We start from the raw sequence: 21345 nt of genomic DNA, 5'->3' as shown, positions 1-21345 counted from the left end.
CTTTCTCAAGGTGGTTCTAGGAGCAAACTCAGGTCCTCACACCAGCACAAGCAGCACTTTGCCCTTGGAGTGACCTCCCCGGAGCAAGTTCAATAGCATCAGTGTCACCCCAGCTGGAGGCAGACACTGAAGCCTGTACTTGGTCCTAGTCTGTTCCCATTAAAAACGTCTTATGGGAACAAAATGTGTCATCAAGATAATATCTGTTGCACATAAGAGCTGAATCCTATTTCAGGTGTTGGTTCTGGGCTGATTCTCTTGAAGATGGTGTTGGAATCTAACCCTTGCTCATCTTTGTTTTCTCATGTGGGGGCTGTTAGGAGTGCTCAGGCTTTGTGCCTGACATGCCGGTCAACCTGACGCTGTTATAGCGAAATGCCCCGAGTTGGACACTGCACAAAGAAGGATGTGTGGCTCTCTTTTGGAGGCCGACAGTCCGTGACTGAGCAGCCCTTTCTGTCTGGCTGACCTCTACTGACTGATCCTGAACTTTGCTGACCTGCCTATCACTGCAGGAACGTGCACAAGAGGGAGGGACTACAGTACAGGACAACACAGGAAGACAGAAAGATTTAGGGATCAGGGTTGCTCTTTTTATAACTCTGCGCTCACAGGAACTAACACCATTCCCTAGAGACCTACATTAATGCCTTTTGAGGCCATCAGCCAACACCAGGGACCTAGTCACCTACTTCTCCCCACAAAACTCCCACCGCCTTTTAACCCTATCGCCTCAAGAACCTCTCTGTCAGCACATGCTACTCGCCTGAAGCTAGTCCAAGGCATCGGAGGGACACAGAGCAGCCAGATCACATTGGTTAGTTTTTTTTGTCAGCGTGGCAGAATCCGGACATGACATGAGCCACGTGAGGAAAGTGTGGTGGCACGTGGCTCACGCTGCTGGGGGAGGAGGAGGACTGAGACCCTAATCTCCATCTAACTCAGCGAGGTTAAAGAGAGCAGACAGGAAGAGGGTCTGGGCTGCAAACCTCAAGGCTGACCCCAGCAAGGCCATCCTCCTAAAGGTTTCATGACCTTCCAAGACAGCTCCTGGCACCAAGTCTGGGCTTTCCACACTCAAGATGGTAACACAGTGACCCAGTAAGAACACCGAGGAAACGAAGCAGGCTGACCCAGTGACAGGCAGCTGGGGAAACAAACAGGCTTTCCCGAGAGCCTCTGGGTAATTCACTTACTCCAGCATCTGGAGGCAGGTCCCCGCCACCGCCCGCCAAGTGTCTGGCCCCACAATTTACGCCAGAAGCAGGAAGTTCAAATGCTAAATGGATGTCAGCGGCGCATTATTGGATTAGTGTGGGGTGATCTTGACCGTTCTTGGAACACCTGCTTGTGGCTCTGCTTTCTGGACAGAATGCCCTGGGTGTCCATGCCAACCGTCAAGCACTCCCATCCAGCGCCAGACCCAGCTGGAGAGCTGCAGACTCTTCTCCTAGAATGCTGTTCTCTGACTTCTCTTGGCAATTCCCAGAGTGTGCAGGTTCCGCTCCCCTAACTCACCTCCCGTATCAGTTTACTTCTCTCATCCTTGTGAGCAAATATCTACTTCAGGGACTGTGATCCACCACATGCCAGGAGCCCGAGGTGGCCAGTCATGCGGCTCCTGAGATCAGAAGTGCTGGTGTTGAGCGCTATTTTTCCTAACTTTCCTTTTTATTCAGCCTGGATCCCCCTTCCATGGGCCCGTGCTGCCCATAATGAAGGTGGCTGTTCCTTCCTCAGTTATATCTGAAAACACCCTCACAGAGTTGCCTAGCTGTGTCTCCTAGGAGACTCCAAATCCTGTCAAGTTGGTGGTAACATTGACTAACACACACACACACACACACACACACACGATAGTAAATAAAACCGACAGGAAGCAGCTGCCCAGAGGAATTCAGTAGAACACCCAAAAATAGTACCACTAACACCAAGTTGAACCACACGAAAATGGCCGTTCTTGTGCTTCGAATCACTCATGTCACATCAGACAACCCAAACTTTCAAAAGCTCACTTTCCCTACTCATACTGATGCCTCATCATTTCTGACACTTGAATCATTCAGAGGAACAAATCAAACAAACTACAATGTCATGGATCAACTTCATCTTAATGTTTTGTTTCATAGATTTGGTATTTTTTAATGTTAATTTTATGTATTTATGTGTATGAATATTTGCCTGTGTGCATGTATATATGTATACCACATGCATGCCTGGTACCTGTGGAGGTCAAAAGTGGGCATCAGATCCCCTGCCTGGAACTGAAGTTACAAATAGTTGTGAGCTGCCATGAGGGTGTTGGGAATCGAACCCAGGTCCTCCACATGAGCAGCCAGTGCTTCTAAGCACTGAGCCATCTCTCCTGTCTTGGCCTTGGTATTTAAAGTGAGTGTGCATGCATGGATGCGTATACATGCGTGCGTGATATCTGTACAAATGTGTGTGTGTGTGTGTGCACATCATGAAGGCCCCAGGAGCGCCCTGCTCTATCGCTTTCTGGGTGTCTCCCTGAAGTTGGAGCTTGGCTGACGGCAGAGGGCCCCAGCAAACCCCTTGTCTCTGCCCCTGACGTTGAGTTTACAGGCTTGCTTACAGCCACGCCTCAGTCCTCTGTGAGTTCTGGGGATGTGGAATCAGATCGTGCCCGTACAGCAGGCACACCTACTGGCTGAGCCTTCTCCACAGCGCCTGTGCTCCAAATGTGTTCCCTCTGCCTGTCTTATTGCTCAGCAGTAACTACCAACCTCAATTTGTACTGACTGGCCTCACACAATACCTTTGTTACTGATACATATTAGCGTATGTTTTTATACTTTGTACTATACTACACATCAATGTGGAATTTGTTCTAATTCAACTATGTGTTACAGGCTGGTCTCAAACCTGTGGCAATCCTCCTGCCTCAGCCTTCTGCAGTCACAGACATTACGCTTGGAAGATCTTTCTAGGCTGATGGATTTTTGTCTCTGGTTTGTGCCAACATTTTTCCTCTTCGCAGATTTTGGTTTTTCTCTCCATGAAAGCTCACTGCATTAATTTTTTTTCTACATTAAAGAAAATGCAAGGAACATTCTTGAACATAAATACTATTCTGAAAATGTAACCAGAGCAAAGGGTGTTAAACTAACTTCAGCCACTATTGAAAAGTACCATATCCTGGGACCAGGGTCTCTCTTCACACATGTGGAGAGAGTGCGGGCGCACACACACAGGCATGCAGCACTCACGACACTGCCAGACATACCACTGTCATTCTCTCCCGCTCCTGCTTTGCTCTGCGTTCTTAGGGGTTGAATTTTGCCAACATTGTTTTCTGGGTATTTAAGATGATCACAGGGTAGTTTTTAAACTGTCAGTAGGAGAGATGATGTGGCTCAGTACATTAGGGCACATGCCACCAAGCCTTGACAGCCTGAGCTGTAGCTGGGGCTACACAGCAAACCTGTATGTAAGAGAGAGTCAAATTAGACACAGTGGGAAATGCGGGCCCTCCCTCTGCCCTCCATCCCAGTCCCTTTTCTTTTCTTAACTTTCCATGAACTTAAAAATCCTGTGGCTTAAAACTGGCTCCTCTGAGGGATATCTTCTGCATGTGTGAACACAGAGCATCTCATGTAAGAGATTACACGTGTTCCCCCACTGCTTCTCAGGGATACACATAGACCCATGTGTGCATGCAAGCAGGTGTCTTAGGTGCTTCCCTATAATTAAGAAGGCAACTTACAGAAGAGTTCGTTGGGATGGGATCACAGTTCCAGAGGGTGAGCCCATAACCATCATGGCTCGGAGCATGGCAGCAGTGAGAAAGCGGGGGAGAGAGAGAGAAAAAAAAAAAAAACACTGACTGTAACTGGGCCTGGGCTTTTGAAACCTCAAAGCCCATTCCTAATAGTACACCTCCTTCATCAAGGCCACACCTCCTAATCCTTCCTAAACAGTTCCACCAGCTGTGGACCAGTATTCAAACATGAGCCTATGGGGGTGGGGGGGCATTCTCATGCAAACCCACACAGAGGGTAAAATGATACCATAATGTAATTGTATTTTCTTTGCTGTAGAACATAACCTTCAAGGTCACCCATGACTCCCCCCCTCCTTCTCAAACCCTTATTGTGTTGCCTCATGAAAGCACAACTGTTGCACAGTGACGTTATTGGCTGTTTGTTTTCTTTTGTGTTGTGTTTTGAGACAGGGCCTTGCTATAGAGCCCTGGGCTGGCCTAGAATTCCCATCCCTTTGCCTTAACCCCTTAAATCCTGGGGTTCTAGGTGTGTGTCCCTACACCTGGAAGCTAAGCTAAGAACCAAGCTAAGCTGTTGGTTCTTAACCTAACTTGTCGTTTTGGCAGATGACACTCCCAGTCACATTCCACAGTAGCCATGCCAGTTCCCTTTAACACACACTCCTTGTTGGGTCACTGTGACCTTGACTGAGTGAGATATGTCCTCAAGCAAGCCACCCCCAAGCATACAGACGCTGCAGCTGCAGAAGCAAAGAGCTGGGGGGGGGGCACAAGCTCCTGCGGTGGTTTAATGATGGGCTGTGCAGTGTAGAATGGGCTGCAGTGACTGCCCTCGCCAAGACAGGAGGGAGGAGAACACACCACAGCCGAGCTGAAGGCAGGCAATTTAGACGCACTTAGTCCCAGCCCTTCCACTAGCTCAGCGGCAGTGTGTCCACAGTCCTCACCCCCAGAGTTCCCTTTGCAAGTCATGGATACCTTTTTCTGGCAGAATTCACCTAAGGCCACTGGAGCTTGACAGAGAATGGGAGGTCATTTTCATTTTCTGAGACTCTCAGCCAATTAAAAAAAAGATGAAATGGCCAGAAAAGTTAGCAGAAGCATGTCTGGAATCTGGCCACCAAACAAATAAATATGCTTAACAAACTCGGAGCCCTGTAATCACCCTGGTCACAGAAAATTACAAGGTTCATAGACAATATTAATTCATGATGCACTGCAGACGGTGTAGTCCGGGAAAGGAACACATACAGACGACCATATGAAGAATTAGTGCTCTCTATGCATGAAGTACCTCGAGCCAGGTTAGATCTGGGCAACTTTCTAAATGGGAAGCAGGACACAAGCCCTGTTTTTTCTCTGGCCACTCGGCCCCGTTACTCGGGCTGAGAAGGACCAGCTTCCGGGGCAGCCCACTCTAGCCCACACCTGCCCTCAGTCCACTTTACAGGCTCTCATTGTGAATGTTCCAATCTAAGTCATACTCATGGTTTGACAGCTTGTTCTCAGCCTATGGCACCGTTTGGGAAGGCCCTGGAGCCTAAAGGAGGAGAGTCTGGCTGCTGGCTGCAGGCAGTAGGCAGTAGAGGTACGCTTTGAAGGACTGGCTGGCCCTGGAGTTTGTTTTGTTTTTGTTTTCGCTCCAGTTTACTGAGCCTAGATCATGTACTTCCATGTCCACCATTCCTCCACACCTTTTCTTCCATGACGTACTGAAAACCTTTGACCCATCAGCCCAGATGAGCCTTTCCTCCACAAGAGGTTTCTGTCAGGTGTTTGGTGGCAGTCCTACAAAAGAACCTAGTAAATCAATGAATGCATTTTGGGTTATTGTATTAAAAGAAAAAGTAGGGGAAATGCTGTTATTCTATTTCTGGAGGTGTGACAAGGGCTTAAGTGACAGAGTGGGCTCTGTCCAGGTAATGGGTCCTGGGTGAGGGAGGTGGGTTCTCAGCCACTAACAGTTGAAGGGCAAGCCTGGGTGAAGGGCCAGGGAGTTCTGGGACAGGCGGATCCTGAAGAAAAATGAAGATTCTAGGCCATGACAGAGATGCATGCTGGGATTTGGAAGCAGTAGGTTCGAGGACAGACACAGATGGGCTGTGGGCTGGCATCCCACCCCACGCTCCCAAAACACCCATGCACTGTTCCTCGGAGCCCACGCTTCCCTGGGCGCTCACAGAGCGGTGTCCCTCCTGTCTCCTGTGAGCTGGGCTGAACTGGGCGCTGCTGACTAGACTGGGCCTCCCTGTGGGCAGGCGCCAGGTCTGCAACAGCTCCAGTGGGCAGCGCCCAGGCGGGGCACGGAGCCCCGGATCCTCCAGGCTGTTCCTTTTGCAATTTCATCCCACGTGTCCGCGGGGCCTCAGAAGTGTGTGTGGGATCCATCACAGGCAAGAGGGGCGAGGGGAAGGACACCGAGGGGAGGGGATGCGGGAGGGAGGGTGGGAGGGAGGGCAGAGCAGGACCCAGGGCGATTCAAACACGAACACCCTGAATCTGATGCACGCACCCGGCGCGCGGTGAGGCGGGACGCGCGGGGCCCCCTCCCCTTCGGACACGCGCGGCAGGTGCACGCGCCGGGGGGTCCCGCCCCGCCGCCCCCTCCCCGCCGCCAGGCGCGCGCGGCATTGTGGGAGTTGTGGTCCTCGAGGCCGCGGAGCGCAGCGCGGGCGGCACCAGCTCGGCGGGGCTCGCGGCTCCGGCCGGGCGGCGGCTGCGGGCGCGGCAGGGGGCGGCTCCGACCCTGGGGCAGTGGCGTCGCCCGGGTCCCCGCAGCCGCGCGCGCAGGTAAGCAGCGTCGCCGGGGCTGAGGGGCTGCGGAGGACGATGCTCGGGGCGCCCGCGCCTGCATCCCGGGCCGGCCCAGGGCCCGCGGTCGCCTAGCACCGGCTGCGTGCCGAGTGCCTCTCGGGCTGGATCGCGCAGCGCAGCATCACCCCCACTTTCTCTCCTTCTCCTCTTTCCAACCTCCTCCATCGCCTTTTTCCCTGGTCCCCCATTCCTCCTCAACATCACCCACTTTAACCCACCTCCCTGTCCCATGAATTGTCACGCGCCCTACACCTCCTTCCTACTTTTCCAGGTAGCCCTCACCTCACCATCTCCTCCCCTGACTATGGGCATCACCACCTGCGGTAACGCATCTTTCTGGCCTCTCTCCTTTCGTACTCCATCCAGGCCCTGTGACACTGGAGACCGTGAGGAAGATCCCTCGAGGGGAGGGCTTGTCTCAGGACAGTTCTCTGGCTCCCTGCTAGAGCGAATAGCAAGCAACACAACCTCCCCTATGTTGTGCTGTACCTTGGGGTAGGGGGGCTTGAGGGTCGCCTGGCTTCACCTCAGGGTGACCCGAGCTCGTTAGCATCAGAAAGCCTCCTGAGCTGGTCATCTGATCCGGGTTAACTGGGTCAAGTGGAGACTGTCTCCCCAGGCATTTCTCATGTCAGAACTTACCTTTGTTTGGACGTGAATTTGGCCTTTATTCCCCAGAGCCTGCTGGTCTCTGAGATCTGAGGTGCAGGGCTGCATGATGCCCATCCCTGACGGGAACAGATGTGTGAAGAGAGCCAGCAGTGTGCACCCATCCACCCTCCTGCTGCTACTCGCTCTACCAAAGCCACAGTTTGCTTTCTTGTCACAGATCAGCTCTTGTGCCCCTCTTAGTGCTGGGTTTGGTTTTGTGAAGGGGTTCAGGTCTGTCCTTGTGGAACTGTTTATTGCTCTGTCTCAGGGGAGGCTCTAGTCAGTGTGGTCCGAAGTGAGGGTGTTCTGAGGGAGCCCAGCCACCGAGAGCTCTTCTAGTCACCCACCCAGGTGTGTGAGCAGCATGTGTGTATGTGTGTGTGTGTGTGTGTGTGTGCGCGCGCGCGCGTGCGCGTGCGCGCGCTGTTGGCATTAAGCAGGTTGGTGGGAACTTATTTTCTCCAGTCAGGTACTACCACAAACTCAGTCTCGGGGCATCTGAGGAAGCCTGGCTGCTGAAGGCAGCTTTGGAGTTGCAGTTAGGGAAGGAATGTGTTTGCTCGAAGAGTCTGTGAACACCGGGTGAGAGTCTCACACAGAATCTCGGGAACCCTAGGCTGTCTTGAAGAGAAGTGCAAAGAAGACACCTTTCTGGGGCTTTTCCTAAAGAGGAAACAGCCAGGGTGGATGGCATTACCCATGGAGGAGGGGCGGGTGGTGAGCTTAACACCCGGCTCAGCATCTTGAGAAGAAACTGGCTTCTCCTCTCCACATTCCTGTACTTTTCCTAGAAGCCTAAGAGTCCCCATGAATATTCAGCATGTGTGTTTTTGACTTCCGAAACATTATAGCCAATCTTTATTCAGCTGACACCTGGATGATGCCAGTGGGTCCTGAGTGAGCACCAAAGGTTTTCCTTGAGTCTGGGAATGGACATCACCCAAGTCAGGTTGCTTCGGCCTTTGCCTCCTGTCTGGGACGGGAGCCTTGGGGTAGTTTCCATCTTTGGTTTGCCTGTTGATCACACATCGAGGGTTTACGATGACATCATCATCCCCAGCCAGCTGAGGATGAAAACAGAGAAGGCTTAGAGAAGGGCAGTGCCTTGCAAAAGGCAGGTCTAACCTATGTCTAATTTATGTGTGTGACTTCTCTGCTGCGCTGCAGACTTCCCAGGCCTAGCTGGTCCAGGCGGTGGGACACAGTTGTGCTGTCACTGTCCCCCATTTGCCCCAAGGGGAGGAGGGAGGAGCACTGAAATGCTCCCAGCCGTGCTCCTGATGGAGGTGCTTTCAGGAGAACACACACCTGGCTGTTTGTACCGCCTTGGAGAAGGAAGGGTGGACAGAGCGTTGCAGAGAAACTGGGGGACACTCTGGGTTCCCCTTGGGGGGCATTCTAGGTTCTAGAGACCTGAGAGGCACAGTCGGGCTTGCATCGTGTTTGGCAGTGATTTGGGGGCTCCACCTCCCCCAAGCAGGATGTCCAGCAAGGGAGTGTCCTGCTGTCCGGGTGGGAAACTGAGTCAGGGACTGAGAAGGGTGCTGCTTTCCCTTTCATAAGCCTGTGGGCGAGGCCACTAGGTCACCTCGCAGCTGAGTGGCACAAGGAGCCATGTGTCTGCCGCAACAGTCACTCGAGGGCACCCACTTGCTTCTCCGGTGTGGTGATAGCCTGACTTACATCGTGCTTGAGAAGGGAAGCGGGGAGGCGTCGGTGCTGTTTTAATGATGTATTTCCAGCCTCCTGAGACTCTTGCTATTCAGGACTTTTCTAGTCATAACTTTCATGTTGCTGTTTTCTGTTTCCATCCAGGTATGGACATCATGAAAAGCCTTGCACGGTGACTGACAGCATTTGTTAACGGGACATAAGGCAGCGCCCTCTACCCCACTGCAGTGACTTTCACTAGTGGGCCCAGTTGGCAGGCCTCACTGTTCATCAATGGAGCCCTGGGCAGGAACTGAGGGACAGTGGCAGCCATGCCTCCCCCTGCTCCAGCCACACCGTCTGCCTGTTAACCTGCACGCTGGGGGTGCCCCAGGGACCCCAAGAGGACTGATCATCTGAGCCGGCTTCATTCACTCCGAGTACTGACTCCACCAAGATGTGGCTGGAGTGGCTGGTAACCTGGAGCTGGTCTCTGGATGGCCTGAGGGACTGCATTGCCACTGGCATCCAGTCCGTGCGGGACTGCGACAGCACAGCCGTGGTCACTGTGGCCTGCCTGCTGGTCCTGTTTCTCTGGTACTGTTACCATGTGGGCAGAGAGCAGCCCCGACCCCATGTGTCCGTCAACTCCCTCCTGCAGGGCGTCGATGCCAACGGACTGCAGAATGGGTCCATGTACTGCCAGTCGCCCGAGTGTGTACACTGCACGCACCACGACGGCCTCAACCAGAAGCTCTACCACAACCTGCAGGAATACGCCAAGCGGTACTCCTGGTCCGGCATGGGCCGCATCCACAAGGGCATCCGGGAGCAGGGCCGTTACCTCAGCAGCCAGCCCTCCATCCAGAAGCCCGAGGTCTTCTTCCTGCCTGACCTCCCCACATCACCCTACTTCTCCCGGGACGCCCAGAAGCACGACGTGGAGCTGTTGGAGCGGAACTTCCAGGCCATCCTCTGCGAGTTCGAGACGCTCTACAAGGCCTTCTCTAACTGCAGCCTCCCGCAGGGCTGGAAGGTGAACAGCACCCCCAGCGGGGAGTGGTTCACCTTTGACTTTGTGAACCAGGGCGTGTGCGTCCCCAGGAACTGCCGGAAGTGCCCACGGACTTACCGCTTGCTTGGCAGCCTCCGGACCTGTATCGGCAACAATGTTTTCGGGAACGCCTGCATCTCAGTGCTGAGTCCTGGGACTGTGATCACGGAGCATTACGGACCCACAAACATCCGCATCCGGTGCCACCTAGGTACGTGGAGGGGGCGGAGCCCCAGCACGCACATTCACGGAAGCCTCACGTAAGAAGGTGCCTTTGCCTCTTGGGGGCTTTGATCCAATCCCGGCAGTGCTTAGCTGGGCGCAATGGCACCTTGCAGTCCAAACACTCGAGAGGCTGAGGCAGAAGGGTCAGGGCTTGGAGGGCTAGCCTGCACTACATGTGTGTCTGTGTTGAGGCTGGAGTCTTGTTTCTAGCTTACTTTTCCTAGGCTCTCTCTAAGCCCTGGGCTCACGGCTTAGGTTAAGCCGTCTGGTCTCAAGGCCGAGGGCGATCTCTGTGTCTTCCACTCCCCAGCCCTGTGACTGCAAGTGTGTGCTGCAGTGCCTATCCGGTTCACCTGCGCAAGTTCCAACTCAGGTCTGCATGTTTGTACCACAAGAGCTTTACAAACTAAGCCATAGCCCCAGCCCCAGAAAAAGGTTTTTGTTTTTTCCTGGTGGTGGTCTATAAACGACTGTGACAGCAGAAGGTGAATCTCATTTCCTTTTATTCTCTCAAACTTTGGTTCATTCTCCTGTGGTGCTTGAGATGGAGCCCGGGCACTCACACACACTCCCTGCCACTGGGCCTCACACCAACCTAAACCTAGTAGCTGGCACCACCGCCAGCTCTGTCTAGAACTTCGGAGGGGAGGATGGTAGCTTCGTTGTTAGTATTTCCTGTCTCTTACGTGAGCCGCTAGCCACGTGTGGCTGCCCAGGGCCTGGGCTGTGGTCAGTGGGACAGCTGGCCTAAAGCTCTCACTGGCTTGAGTTTGTGTATCCAGGTATGGCTGGTGGCTAGTCTGTGGTGACAGACCTCATGGGCCAGGGGGTGGGGGTGTCACGGAAGATGCCCAAGGAGGCTGTGAGAGATGCTAAACTTTCCGTGGATAAATGGTGCCCAGTATTCTGGTCACTTTATTCAAATTCTAGGAATCTTGCACATTGTGTATGTGTGGCGTGCAAATTGGGTCCCAAGCTGAGCTGCATTTGCATCTGGCCCAGCTGGTGAGCTAGCTGGGCTGTGTTGGGCAAGTTGCTTCCCTCCTCAGAGCTTCCTCCTTAGAAAGTGAGGCCATGGTTCTCCTTTGGGGATCTGATAACACGAGGTGTGTCTCAGTGCTTACCAGAGCTAAGGGCAGAGTGTGGTGCATGGAGTCAGATTCACAGCTCTGTGGCCTCTTCCTCCTGGCAAATGGTGACAAAAGGCTGGTGACAGAGGCCGTGGCCCTGCTGGTGAGCATGCTAGCGTGTGCCGAGCTGGGCAATAGCGGTAAGCAGCGGTGCTGGCTGACTTCAGGAGAGAAGGAAAGCAGAGGATGAGCGCCCTGTGCGGGCTGTGGAGGGGTTCCCTAGTGTGCTTTGCAGGGAGCCTATGTCAGTTGCTAGGTCTCCCGCCCCCTCTTACCCCAGCAGCTCTGCTCCCTCAGCTCTCTGGGTGAGGATTCTGAGTAAGGTACGGGTTGGACTGAAGATGCCAGTGCTGAGAAGGAGTGACACCGTCAGAGGGCTGCTGTGGAGGGACTTGGCAGGCCGGCAGGACAAGAGGCCGGCAGGAAGTGGGGAGTCTGGGTCCATGGGCAGCTGTGGGGCTGGACAGAGCCTGAGTCTCCCTAGACCTCGCCGCCTCTCTGCAAAATGGGCACTCAGCAGCAGTGCTGGGAGAAGTTTGGGGACACAACTCACTAAGTGGCCGTTTGGCGCAGCGCCTGGCAGTCTTCTCTTGAGTGTGGCAGTGGCTCTCATGACTCTGGAAGGCACAGCCTCTGCCCTGGGAAACAGTGGACCACAGGGCTCTGGAGGCAGCACATTTGGCTTAGGTCCTCACTCATCTTCCATTATCAGGCCCTGGAAGCCAAGCTGTTCTCTGGAACAGGGGTGCTCAACTCTGCCTTCAGGGCTGTTTGAGGAGCAGAAGTAGTTTGTGCATGTGAAGTTCTTGGCAGGCAGAGGCCATCACTACTACCGGGTAGCCTTTGATCCACACAGTGGCTTTGGTTAATAAACCTTTGGCGAGGATCCATCATGGGAGGATGCAAACAGCTGGGAGGCTGAGGTAGGAGAGCCCAGGCGGCAGCAAACCATAGAGCGGGGCCAGGCTGGGGCTCGAGCCTTTTGGCAATGGGAGTGCAGTTTTTCTTTTGAAAGGTGTTGCTTTGTGGGAGCTTTTGATTTAAACGGTAGTGGGGTGAACCCAAGAACGATGCATGCTGGGCAAGCGCCGAACTGCTGAACTGTGTCCTCAGCTACTGTGCTGTTCAAAAGCTTTGGGATGCAGAGGAGGGGAAAGCCTTGGAGACTGATGTGGTAGGAGCCGGGTGTGTTGAGTGGGCAGGCTGGGAGAAGGACATCCAAGCGTGGACTCCTGTGTTAATGTCTGATGAGCACATACCATATATGCTGTATGTACACTCGAGTGTAGAAAGTACACACTCTGCCGAAGTGGCTGTTCCCTTCCGAGGCCAGCTAGTAATTTTCGGGAAATAACGGGTCTTGGATGGCCCCCAGGGTGCCGCAGGAAATTGTCCTTTGAAGAGGTCCTGCTGTAGGGTGGCTGAAGTGTGTGGATGAAGCCTGTTTGAACTCAGCGTCCCTGGATTCCCATGGGTCCCAGGACTAATCATCAGTAGTTCCCGAGGTAAGGAGACTCTCAGGCTCTTAACCTAAACAAAAGAGTCTAGGACCCAGATCAGATGAAGCCGGCAAAGGAGGAATTCTGCTGACAACTTACGTGGCAGCCAGCGCTGCCTCACTAATCCCCCTGTCCCTAGAAAGACTGACCTATCTACTGGGCTCTGAGTGCCAGCCACATGCTGGGTGGCTTTCAGAGACCAAAAAGGGGGTGGGGAGATGTGCTTGGTGGGTGAAGGCACATCATGCCCTACATGCCTGATCCCTAGAGCCCACAGTGGAAGGACAGAACCACCTTTCATGCTCACTCATGTGTGTCGTCAGGTACACACAACAGGAATACAAAGTTTTAAATTAAAACAGAAACGGCTGGTCGGTGGTGCCTGTACTCAGGAGGCCGAGGTATGAGGATGCAGGGTTCAAGGTCAGCCTGGACAACACAGTGAGAGACCCTGTCTGAACAAGCAAAACAAGAGCCCAGGGGTGTGCTGCTCACCGTTCTGCGGCTGAAGGTCCAGCGTGGAGCTCTGTCAGGCTGCTGTGGTTGCTGGGTGGGTATCTCAGTGAGGGTTGCCATTCCTTTGATGAAACACCATGACCCAGAGCATCTTGGTTTATTTGGCTTACACATCCACATTGTTGTCCATCAGTGGAGGAAGTCAGGACAGGAACTCAAGCAGGACAGGAACCTGGAGGCAGGAACTGATGCGGGGGCCATGGAGGGTGCTGCTCAGCCTCTTTTCTTACAGCACTCAGGACCACCAGCCCACGGATGGCCACACCCACAATGGGCTGGGCCCCCCCCCCCCATCAATCACTAATTAAGAAAATGTTCTACAACTGGATCTTATGGTGGCATCTTCTCAATTGAGGTTCCCTCCTTTCAGATAACTCCAGTTTGTGTGTTGAGTTGATGTAAGACTCACCAGCACAGCGAACTCATGGCACCCTGTGGCTGTGACCTCACGTGGTAGAAGGGTCCATTTCATAACTGTAGACCCCATTCATAGCCTAATCCCCAAGGACCCCTAACACCGTCATCTCGGGGTGGTCTCAGCCTCTGAATTAAGGGTCACAGGCAGCCCACAGTGTGGACTCCAGGGTAGACCTGAGCTTTTGAGCATTAGCCAGAGCAGCTCAGCTCCACCGTCTAGCAGGCTTGAAACCTGGCTGCCTCCACTCTCAGTCCCGTGTTTTCTCCCCAGGTCTGAAGACTCCCAACGGCTGCGAGCTGGTGGTGGGGGGCGAGCCCCAGTGCTGGGCGGAAGGCCGATGTCTGCTCTTTGACGACTCCTTCCTGCACACTGCGTTCCATGAAGGTAGGCGTTGCCTCTCCCAGAGCTTGCCCACCCGTTTGCTTCATGGTTGTTAGACTTTGTAAGGAAAACTTTTAGAGTACTGGGCAAAACTGACCAGAAAGTCCTAAGCGCCCCCGCCCCCGCCCCCAACCACATCATCTTCCCATGGACAATCTCTCCAGCTGGTATTACAGGTGACAAGCCAACTTCAGTCGTCATGACCTAAAGGCCATCGTCACATTCAGGTTCACACCCAGTGTCGGACATTCTGTGGGTTGGGACAACAGCTCAGGCCACACTGAGTTGTGCCAGGGCTAATCTGACCCCTTATGCTCCTCTCCAGGTTCTGCTGAGGACGGCCCACGGGTGGTTTTCATGGTGGACCTCTGGCACCCCAACGTGGCAGCTGCTGAACGGCAGGCCCTGGATTTCATCTTTGCCCCAGGACGATGAGGACGTTTGCCTGGGCCGGAGCCGGGCTGAGTGGGAGCCTGGGTGGACTGTGGGGGGCAGCCCACCCTGACCATGCCCTGATCCATGCTGGAAGCGGAAATGGCTTCCTGCCACTGTGGGGCATCATTCTTTTGGTTACTGGGGACTTCCTAGGTTTCTCTCCCCTTCTGGTTATTTGCTGGGACTTCTGGCCTACCAGTGTGTCTGTCCCTTTGGCTGTGACCAGAGACTCTGTGCCCCTCCAGTCTGTGTCACTTTGCTACCTGATGTCTTCTCCGTGTTCTGGAATAGAGTAACCAAATGGCTGTTTGTCTAAATGTAATCATCTCAAACTTACGTAGCTGTGAGAACAAACAAACAAACACAAACAAAAAAAAACGGAACACCACAAACCAGAAGCCATTGAGCCAGACAGCTTGACCTCCGATGCTGGGGTTCTTAGGACCCTTCACTGTCCCGAAGCAAGAGGCCACCTGCAGCCCGCACACCCAGTTGGGTTCATTATGAGCTGCCAGACAACCGGCAGGGTGGTGCATAGGTCAAGGCCCAGGAAATCCGTCATTATCGCTGTCACCCAAAGTCTAGCAAGCCCCGGTGGTTGTGACCAGGGCCTTTTCTTTAACCACAGCTTCCTACAGAGCTGAAGACCAGTGAGGGCTCTCAGGTCAGCCGCAGAACAGGGATCCACTCAGCTCACTGCCTCCAGAAGCCTACTGCCAAGCCAGGCCTCACACATGCTGCTGCTGTGGTTTTGAGTGTGCCAAGCTTGGCAGGAACCATGCCGGGCTGAACCTCTGCCACCAACCACATGACCAGAGTGTCCATCATGCTTTGGAGTGTGTTGCCTAAGAGTTGACATTTATTATATCTGTACATAACCATTCAGATGCTAGTAGACGAGAGATGGCATAGAGTCATCCCCATGTCTGTCAGCCCAGTGGCTCAGTGGGTATGAGGACACCCTTGGGTATGAGGATACCAGAGAGAGCCACAGACCCACAGACATGGCGCTGGTTCTTTGGTCTCCAGAGAAGACAGTTATTGTCCCAAAGTGAAGGCCGTCCAGAGGCCCTGAGTCCAGCTGATGTGAGAATGGAGCCAGCCAGCCAGCCATCCTCAGGATGCTCTCTGGCAGTGGTAGCCCATGAGCATTGTGCAGAGCAGGACAGAATGGACAGCTTGCCTTATCTAGAGGTTCAGTGTTAGGTCCAAATGCCAACCAGCCACCTTTAGACATTAACTGGATGATGTCAGTCCACGATGGAGGGAGAGCACCCAGAATGCTTCTCTACTCAGAGCTGGGGAGGTAACCATTGGGCTCTGGAGCTTCTGCACTCGGGGTCTCCGCAGAGCCCCTCAAAGTGCATGACTCCCTCATATCCTGGCTGCCCCACCACCAAGGACACAGGTGGGGAACAGGAAGTAAATAAAGAGCTTGCTGACAAGTGCTGTGGTCAAGTAGCTTGTGACAGCAGGCAGGGCCTGGGCCGTGGGAAGTGGCGGGCTGGTGTGGGAGCATGGCTCTTGGTTTCTGAGTCGAATCACGTGGGCGAGGCCAAATGGCCATCTTAACAGAGAGAGCTAAGATGTAGCTCAGGATGGACCACAGGCCTAGCATGTCTGAGGCCCCGGGTTCCATCTCCTCCACATACAGTGAGCAACTGCGGGTGGCCACAGTGATGGCAGCCAGGTACCCCTGGGGCAGCCTGGCTGCAGGGTGTTGGGACACATGCCCAGTGCCTGTGAACGCTGGGATGCTGCACCAGGGAAGGAAGAGCGGTGCCCTCCCAGGGCCAAGATGTTCCTCCCCGTCCTCCAGCTGCGCCACCAACTAAGCAGTTTGGGGGGTCATTTGTGCGTGTCACTAGGACCACCGGAGGTGAGGAAGGACAGCAAGCCAATACCTGGTACAGGAATCCCCACCGCTTCCTCTTCATGCCTCTCCAGCCAAGACTCAAAGTCACCAACAGGTCCTTAGACCCTTGACCCTCCTTTGCTTCCCATCACTGTCTTTGGTGCCAGCTGAGGGCTTGGCTGCATACAGCAGAGGCAGATTGTGGGTGGCCCATGCCCATCCCACAGCAGCTGCCTTCTGTGTTGTGGGGTGGAACACAGACCTACCTGTATCTTAGAACTCGCTGCTGTTGTGGCTTGAATAGTTGGGGCTGAGGGTTGCTGCTCTGGGTAGCAAGGGCGGTAAGGCCTGAGCCATGTTCTCTGGGATGCTGGGCTGTCCACCTGGCCCCGGCCTCTACAACAGCCCGATTTGCAATTCTCGTCAACAGAATCCTGGGTGCTGGTTTTTGTTTATGTGTTTGTTGTTTGCAATGCTAATGATGGAACCCATATCTCGCCCATGTGGGCCGGACACCCTACCACTGAGCCCCTGCACAAAACCCCACACTGTGCCCTTAGGTTTCAGGTCTGGCAAATCAGCTTGAGGGCTGGACCCCTGACCCAGGCCGGACCAGCCAATCTCCCAAATTCCTACCCTGTTGGATCAGAGTTGGACACACGATGACTCAAGTTCTAACAGATACGAACCCCCCGCACCCCACACCCGCAGGAACCACAGGAGACTAGCCAGCCCCACTTTCGGAGTCCCCGTGCTTCCTGAAGCAGCTTTGCTTGAAACCAACCCTGCCTGTTGATTGTTAGGCCCCATGAGCATAGACACTGCACTGATTCCCGAGACACGACTGAGCTGTGCTTTCTGTCCTATACCACTGAGAAGTGGCAACCCACTCAGTCTTTTCCGTGGCATGGGTCTCATGCTTGCTTCAGAAGCTTAACCTGACTTCAATCAGGCATTCCAGTGGCTTAGGAGGGCCTGCACAGGTGCATGCATGTTAATGTACATAGGCTAGGGGCCAGTGCCTTTCTAAGGATCCCTTCCCGGCTGCAGGCACCGCTGCCAGCAGCCTTCCCCAGCATTTACCTCTCCAGCTGACTGCTGTGAACCAGATATAAATGCAGGGAACAGGACAGAATGAGGCCACCGAGAGCTGCTGACAGATGGCTGTGGACACACTCAAGCGGACTGCAGTGCTAGGTGGCAAGAGGTTCACACTGGACTGGCCACTTCCCGCCACCTTCTCAGGTCACTTCTGGTCATCTCCCTTTTTTTTTTTAACCTTTCTCCCCAACCCCACTTCCCACATGTGAGCCAATCCCAAGTTCATGATGAGAGTGTTTAGGGGTTTTTGGTTGGTTGGTTGCACTGCTGGGGTTGGAATCCAGAGCTGCATGCATGCTGGGCGGACATTACCGCTGAGTTATGCCCCACTGATAAGATTCTAGGCAGTCACTCTATCACTCAGCCACCTCCTAGTCCCCTACAGTGGATTCTAGGCAGGTGCTCTGCCACTGAGCCATGCCCCAGCCCTTCACTGGGGTATTCTCTGCAGGTGCTCTGCCACTGAGCTATGCCCCTAGCTCCTCACTGGGGTTTCTCTGCAGAGGCTCTGCCACTGAGCCACATCCCAACCCCTCACTGGGGGATTCTAGGCAGAACCTCTGCCACTGAGCCACACCACCAGAGTGAAAACACATTAAAAAAAAAAATAAGAGATGGTGTTCAGTAGTAGAACCTAGCATGCCTGAGGCCCGAGGTTCCAACCCACAGCTAAGCCCTTTGTCGTTTCTCCTCAGCAAAGATGTGTATAGTTTCCCTTGGTTTACACTGTAGTAATCCAGAGGCAGTTTAAAGCTGGAGAAGAGCTACACCACAGGGACCCCAGTGTTCAGATCTGGGTGTTCTGCTGGAACTCGTGCACTGTACTGCTCTATAGGTGTAGATTGCACCCAAGTGCCAAACAGCTGACGTCCTGGACCCTCAGAATGCCTTTTCTTGGGTTGCCAGCATCTTCTAAGCTTTAACAAGAATACAAAGACACTGAGCTAGCTGAGCGGGGTGTGGGGATGAGGATGGAGGGACACAAGGCACAAAAAGAGCCACTCACTGCCCTTGGTTATACATGCTGTAACGGGAGCCCAGGCTGAAGCTGGCACCAGCTTGGCTGCTGGGTAGGAGAGTGAATATGGTGCTTTTAGAAGCCTCCACAGGCCTCAGGCCAGAGCCCCAAGTCATTGCCTTAGCATGCTGGGCCTGGCTGTAAGAAGGTGAGACAGAGAGAGGGACTGCCTCTCAGCAATTCTTGGGCAGCCTCTGGGCTCCTGTCAGGGTTCAAAGATGTGCAGGAAGAACAGGTTAGTTCTCTCCTCACAGAGGGGCCTGGTGGCAGGTGCTGCCCCTCCTGCTACTCTCCTCTCAGAGGCCAGCAGTTGAGGACTGCGAGTAGGTGTGTGTGCTGGGCAGGAGGGGGATGCAGATCATGAACACCCCAGTGCACCACTCCCCTGTACTGCTGTTGACATGATGGGTCCCTGTCACCCATCAGGTAGACTAGCTCCCTTGTCCACTGCCAGCTCCATCCACCCGCTGCCTATCCTCTCAGGGCTACAGGCCACAAGCCCTCTCTAGGGACAGCCACAGCCCTCAAGAAGCCCCCTCCACCCCACCGCTCTCCCTGCTTCCCACCCGCTTGGGAGTGGTGACCTTCTAGCCAAGGACAGGCAGATCTTCTCATGCTGGACTCCCGTGATAGGCTGGTGCCTCAGCGTCCTCACCAGGCCTGCCTCTCCCACAAGCCGAATACTTGGGTGTAGATTCCTGCAGCAGCTGTGACAAAGGACTGCAAACTTACAGGCTGGAACATCCAGAATTGCCCTTCACGGCTCTGGAGGGCAGGAGTCCATCCAGGCCCCTTGGCAGGCTAGCAAGCGGGTCCAGTCACTGTTTCCTGACACGCAGTAACCACTGGCTTCCCCCTCAGCCATTTTCACATAGCTGCTCTCCTGGTGACTCGTCTCCATCACCTATGTGTCAGAAGCACCTAGGATGGTGCTCAAGGCCTGCTTGGACATCATGGGACACCACAGGACTGTCACTTGGAAGTGGTGTGAATGGGTGTGCGCCAGTCTCTCCCCAGTGGGAATGATGGCCAGTTGAATCTCTCCTGGGAGCATGCTATGGTTTCTGCTGTGGACAGTGTGTGGAGTCTTTTATTCAGGTGCACAGTGACACTCTGGTTGTTGACTATGATGCTGTGGATAGAGCTCCCTGGCAGACACTGCCATGGATGGCCTGGTACTCGCCCAGTACAATGGAAGCGTGTCACAGACCCTGTCAAGCCTCTGCTGTGGGGACATTCCATTTTCAAAGGGAATTTTGAGGTTGTGGGCTTGGGGCTATATGCCAACTGTCCTGAGAGGCCAGGCGCCAAGGGCAATGGAGCAAGAAGCTAGGGTTGGATGTCCTTTCCCAACAGCCTCCAGGCCAGTCACTAGCTGTAGAGACTTCAGCAGCAGCAGCACCAGGTGTCCCCCCTCCCTGGGCTTAGAGGGGCCTCGGTGGAGCCTCCATGGCAGAGGCAGAGTGTAAGGAGGGCCACCAGGATGGCTCAGTGTAAACCCAACACTGAGTCTGACATCAGAACTGGCTTGGTGGAAACAGAGAAATGACAAAGGAGGAGGAATGCCTGCAGTGTTTCAGGACCTGAATTCTTGAGTCAGACCTGGGCTGAGATGTGAGGGTTTCTATAGACCTGAGGGAAGCAACTCCAGAGGTTCTTTTTGGCAGAAGTGGCAAACAGTTTACATACAAACCCCACAAAACTGTCAATGGTAAGCAGCTCCCGGCTTCAGGCAGGAGGCCCAATTGGGCTGTAATCTGGAACGGGGAGGGACCTTTGTGCACCCCAGTGAAGCATCCTGGGACCAGGAAATGCCTCATACCTGAGGTCCCAGCCCTCCACCGACAGCAAAGAAAAAGCAGAGCCACAGGCTTCTGCCACATCTTCTCAAGAGGCTGCACAAGCAGGGACCAGCCAGGCAGGGCAGGAGGCAGCTGGGTCTCTGAGGCTCTGTGGGTGGAGGCCACTCTGTGTGGGGGAGAAGGGACTTCCAGTGCACTCCTGGGAAGAACCGATGAATGCTTACCGTCACTTCACCCAGCTTCACCGGAAGTACTGGCAGAGCCATCTGCACCTTTATGGATCCACTTCCAACAAGGTTCACAGGCTCTGGCTGAGGCTGAAGTTCCTCCCTGGGGGCCTTACCATCTAGCTACCTGTGTGTCTTCAAGACCCACAACCCCACAAATAACAGGCCAAGAGAGGTATGCATGTTATGTGCCAGAGCCTCCTGCCAGGCAAGCACCTCTGAGCTAAACCCTCAGTCCTTCCTTCTTTTCAGGTTCATTCTCGGTAAGAACTGTGGGTGGCAGGGAGCCCACATAGTGGTGCAGGCAGCCCTCAACTCGGTGTCTTCCTGCCTCACCTCAGAGCTGGCACCACAGGTGTGGACTACCAGATGGCTGAGCGGAGAGGAGCAAGCTCGCAGGACAAGCATGAAGACCCCAGTTCAGATCCCAGCACCTACATTAAGAGCTGTGAGGCCATGCGCACGCCTGGAACCCAGCACTGAGCAATGAGGGAGCTTAGCTCATTTGGGTGAGAGACCCTGTCTCAAAGAAATAAGGTGGGAAATGATAGGACACACCATGTCCTTCTCTGTCTTCCACACATATGTACTCCACAACGCACACCACACACCAGTGATATGTCCATGCTCAAGAGGGAATGTGTTCCTGACTTATAGAAAAACCCCTGGGGATATTTTTTAAGCCCCTACATTCAGGGCTTCCCATCCAATGGTGCTTGGGCCAGGCCTCATCTTGTTATGAGTGGAGTTTGGGAAGGCACTGGTTCTTAGAGTGAGTGCATTTGGTCTGCAGAAAGCTCCGTGCCACCCAAGGGCAGGTGGAG

At 54.1% G+C, this 21345-nt stretch overlaps 1 protein-coding gene across 2 annotated transcripts; it reads left to right on the top strand.

The window, feature by feature from the left end:
- Positions 1–6478: 6478 nt before the first annotated feature.
- On the top strand, positions 6479–15953 carry Asphd2 (aspartate beta-hydroxylase domain containing 2). 2 transcript variants are annotated; one of them, XM_055606463.1, is made up of 4 exons: positions 6479–6535; positions 9026–10125; positions 13973–14086; positions 14409–15953. In XM_055606463.1, exons 2-4 carry the CDS (start codon positions 9318–9320, stop codon positions 14516–14518), a joined length of 1032 nt encoding a protein of 343 aa, XP_055462438.1. In that variant the 5' UTR covers positions 6479–6535; positions 9026–9317; the 3' UTR covers positions 14519–15953. The 2 variants fall into 2 exon arrangements, with proteins under 2 accessions (XP_055462438.1, XP_055462440.1); XM_055606465.1 differs by lacking the exon at positions 6479–6535 and adding an exon at positions 6863–6882.
- Positions 15954–21345: the final 5392 nt, after the last annotated feature.

Source organism: Psammomys obesus, unplaced genomic scaffold, assembly GCF_907164565.1.
Source record: "Psammomys obesus unplaced genomic scaffold, mPsaObe1.curated_primary_1811, whole genome shotgun sequence".
NCBI lineage: Eukaryota > Metazoa > Chordata > Mammalia > Rodentia > Muridae > Psammomys > Psammomys obesus.
This window is presented reverse-complemented; position numbering and strand designations above follow the sequence as displayed.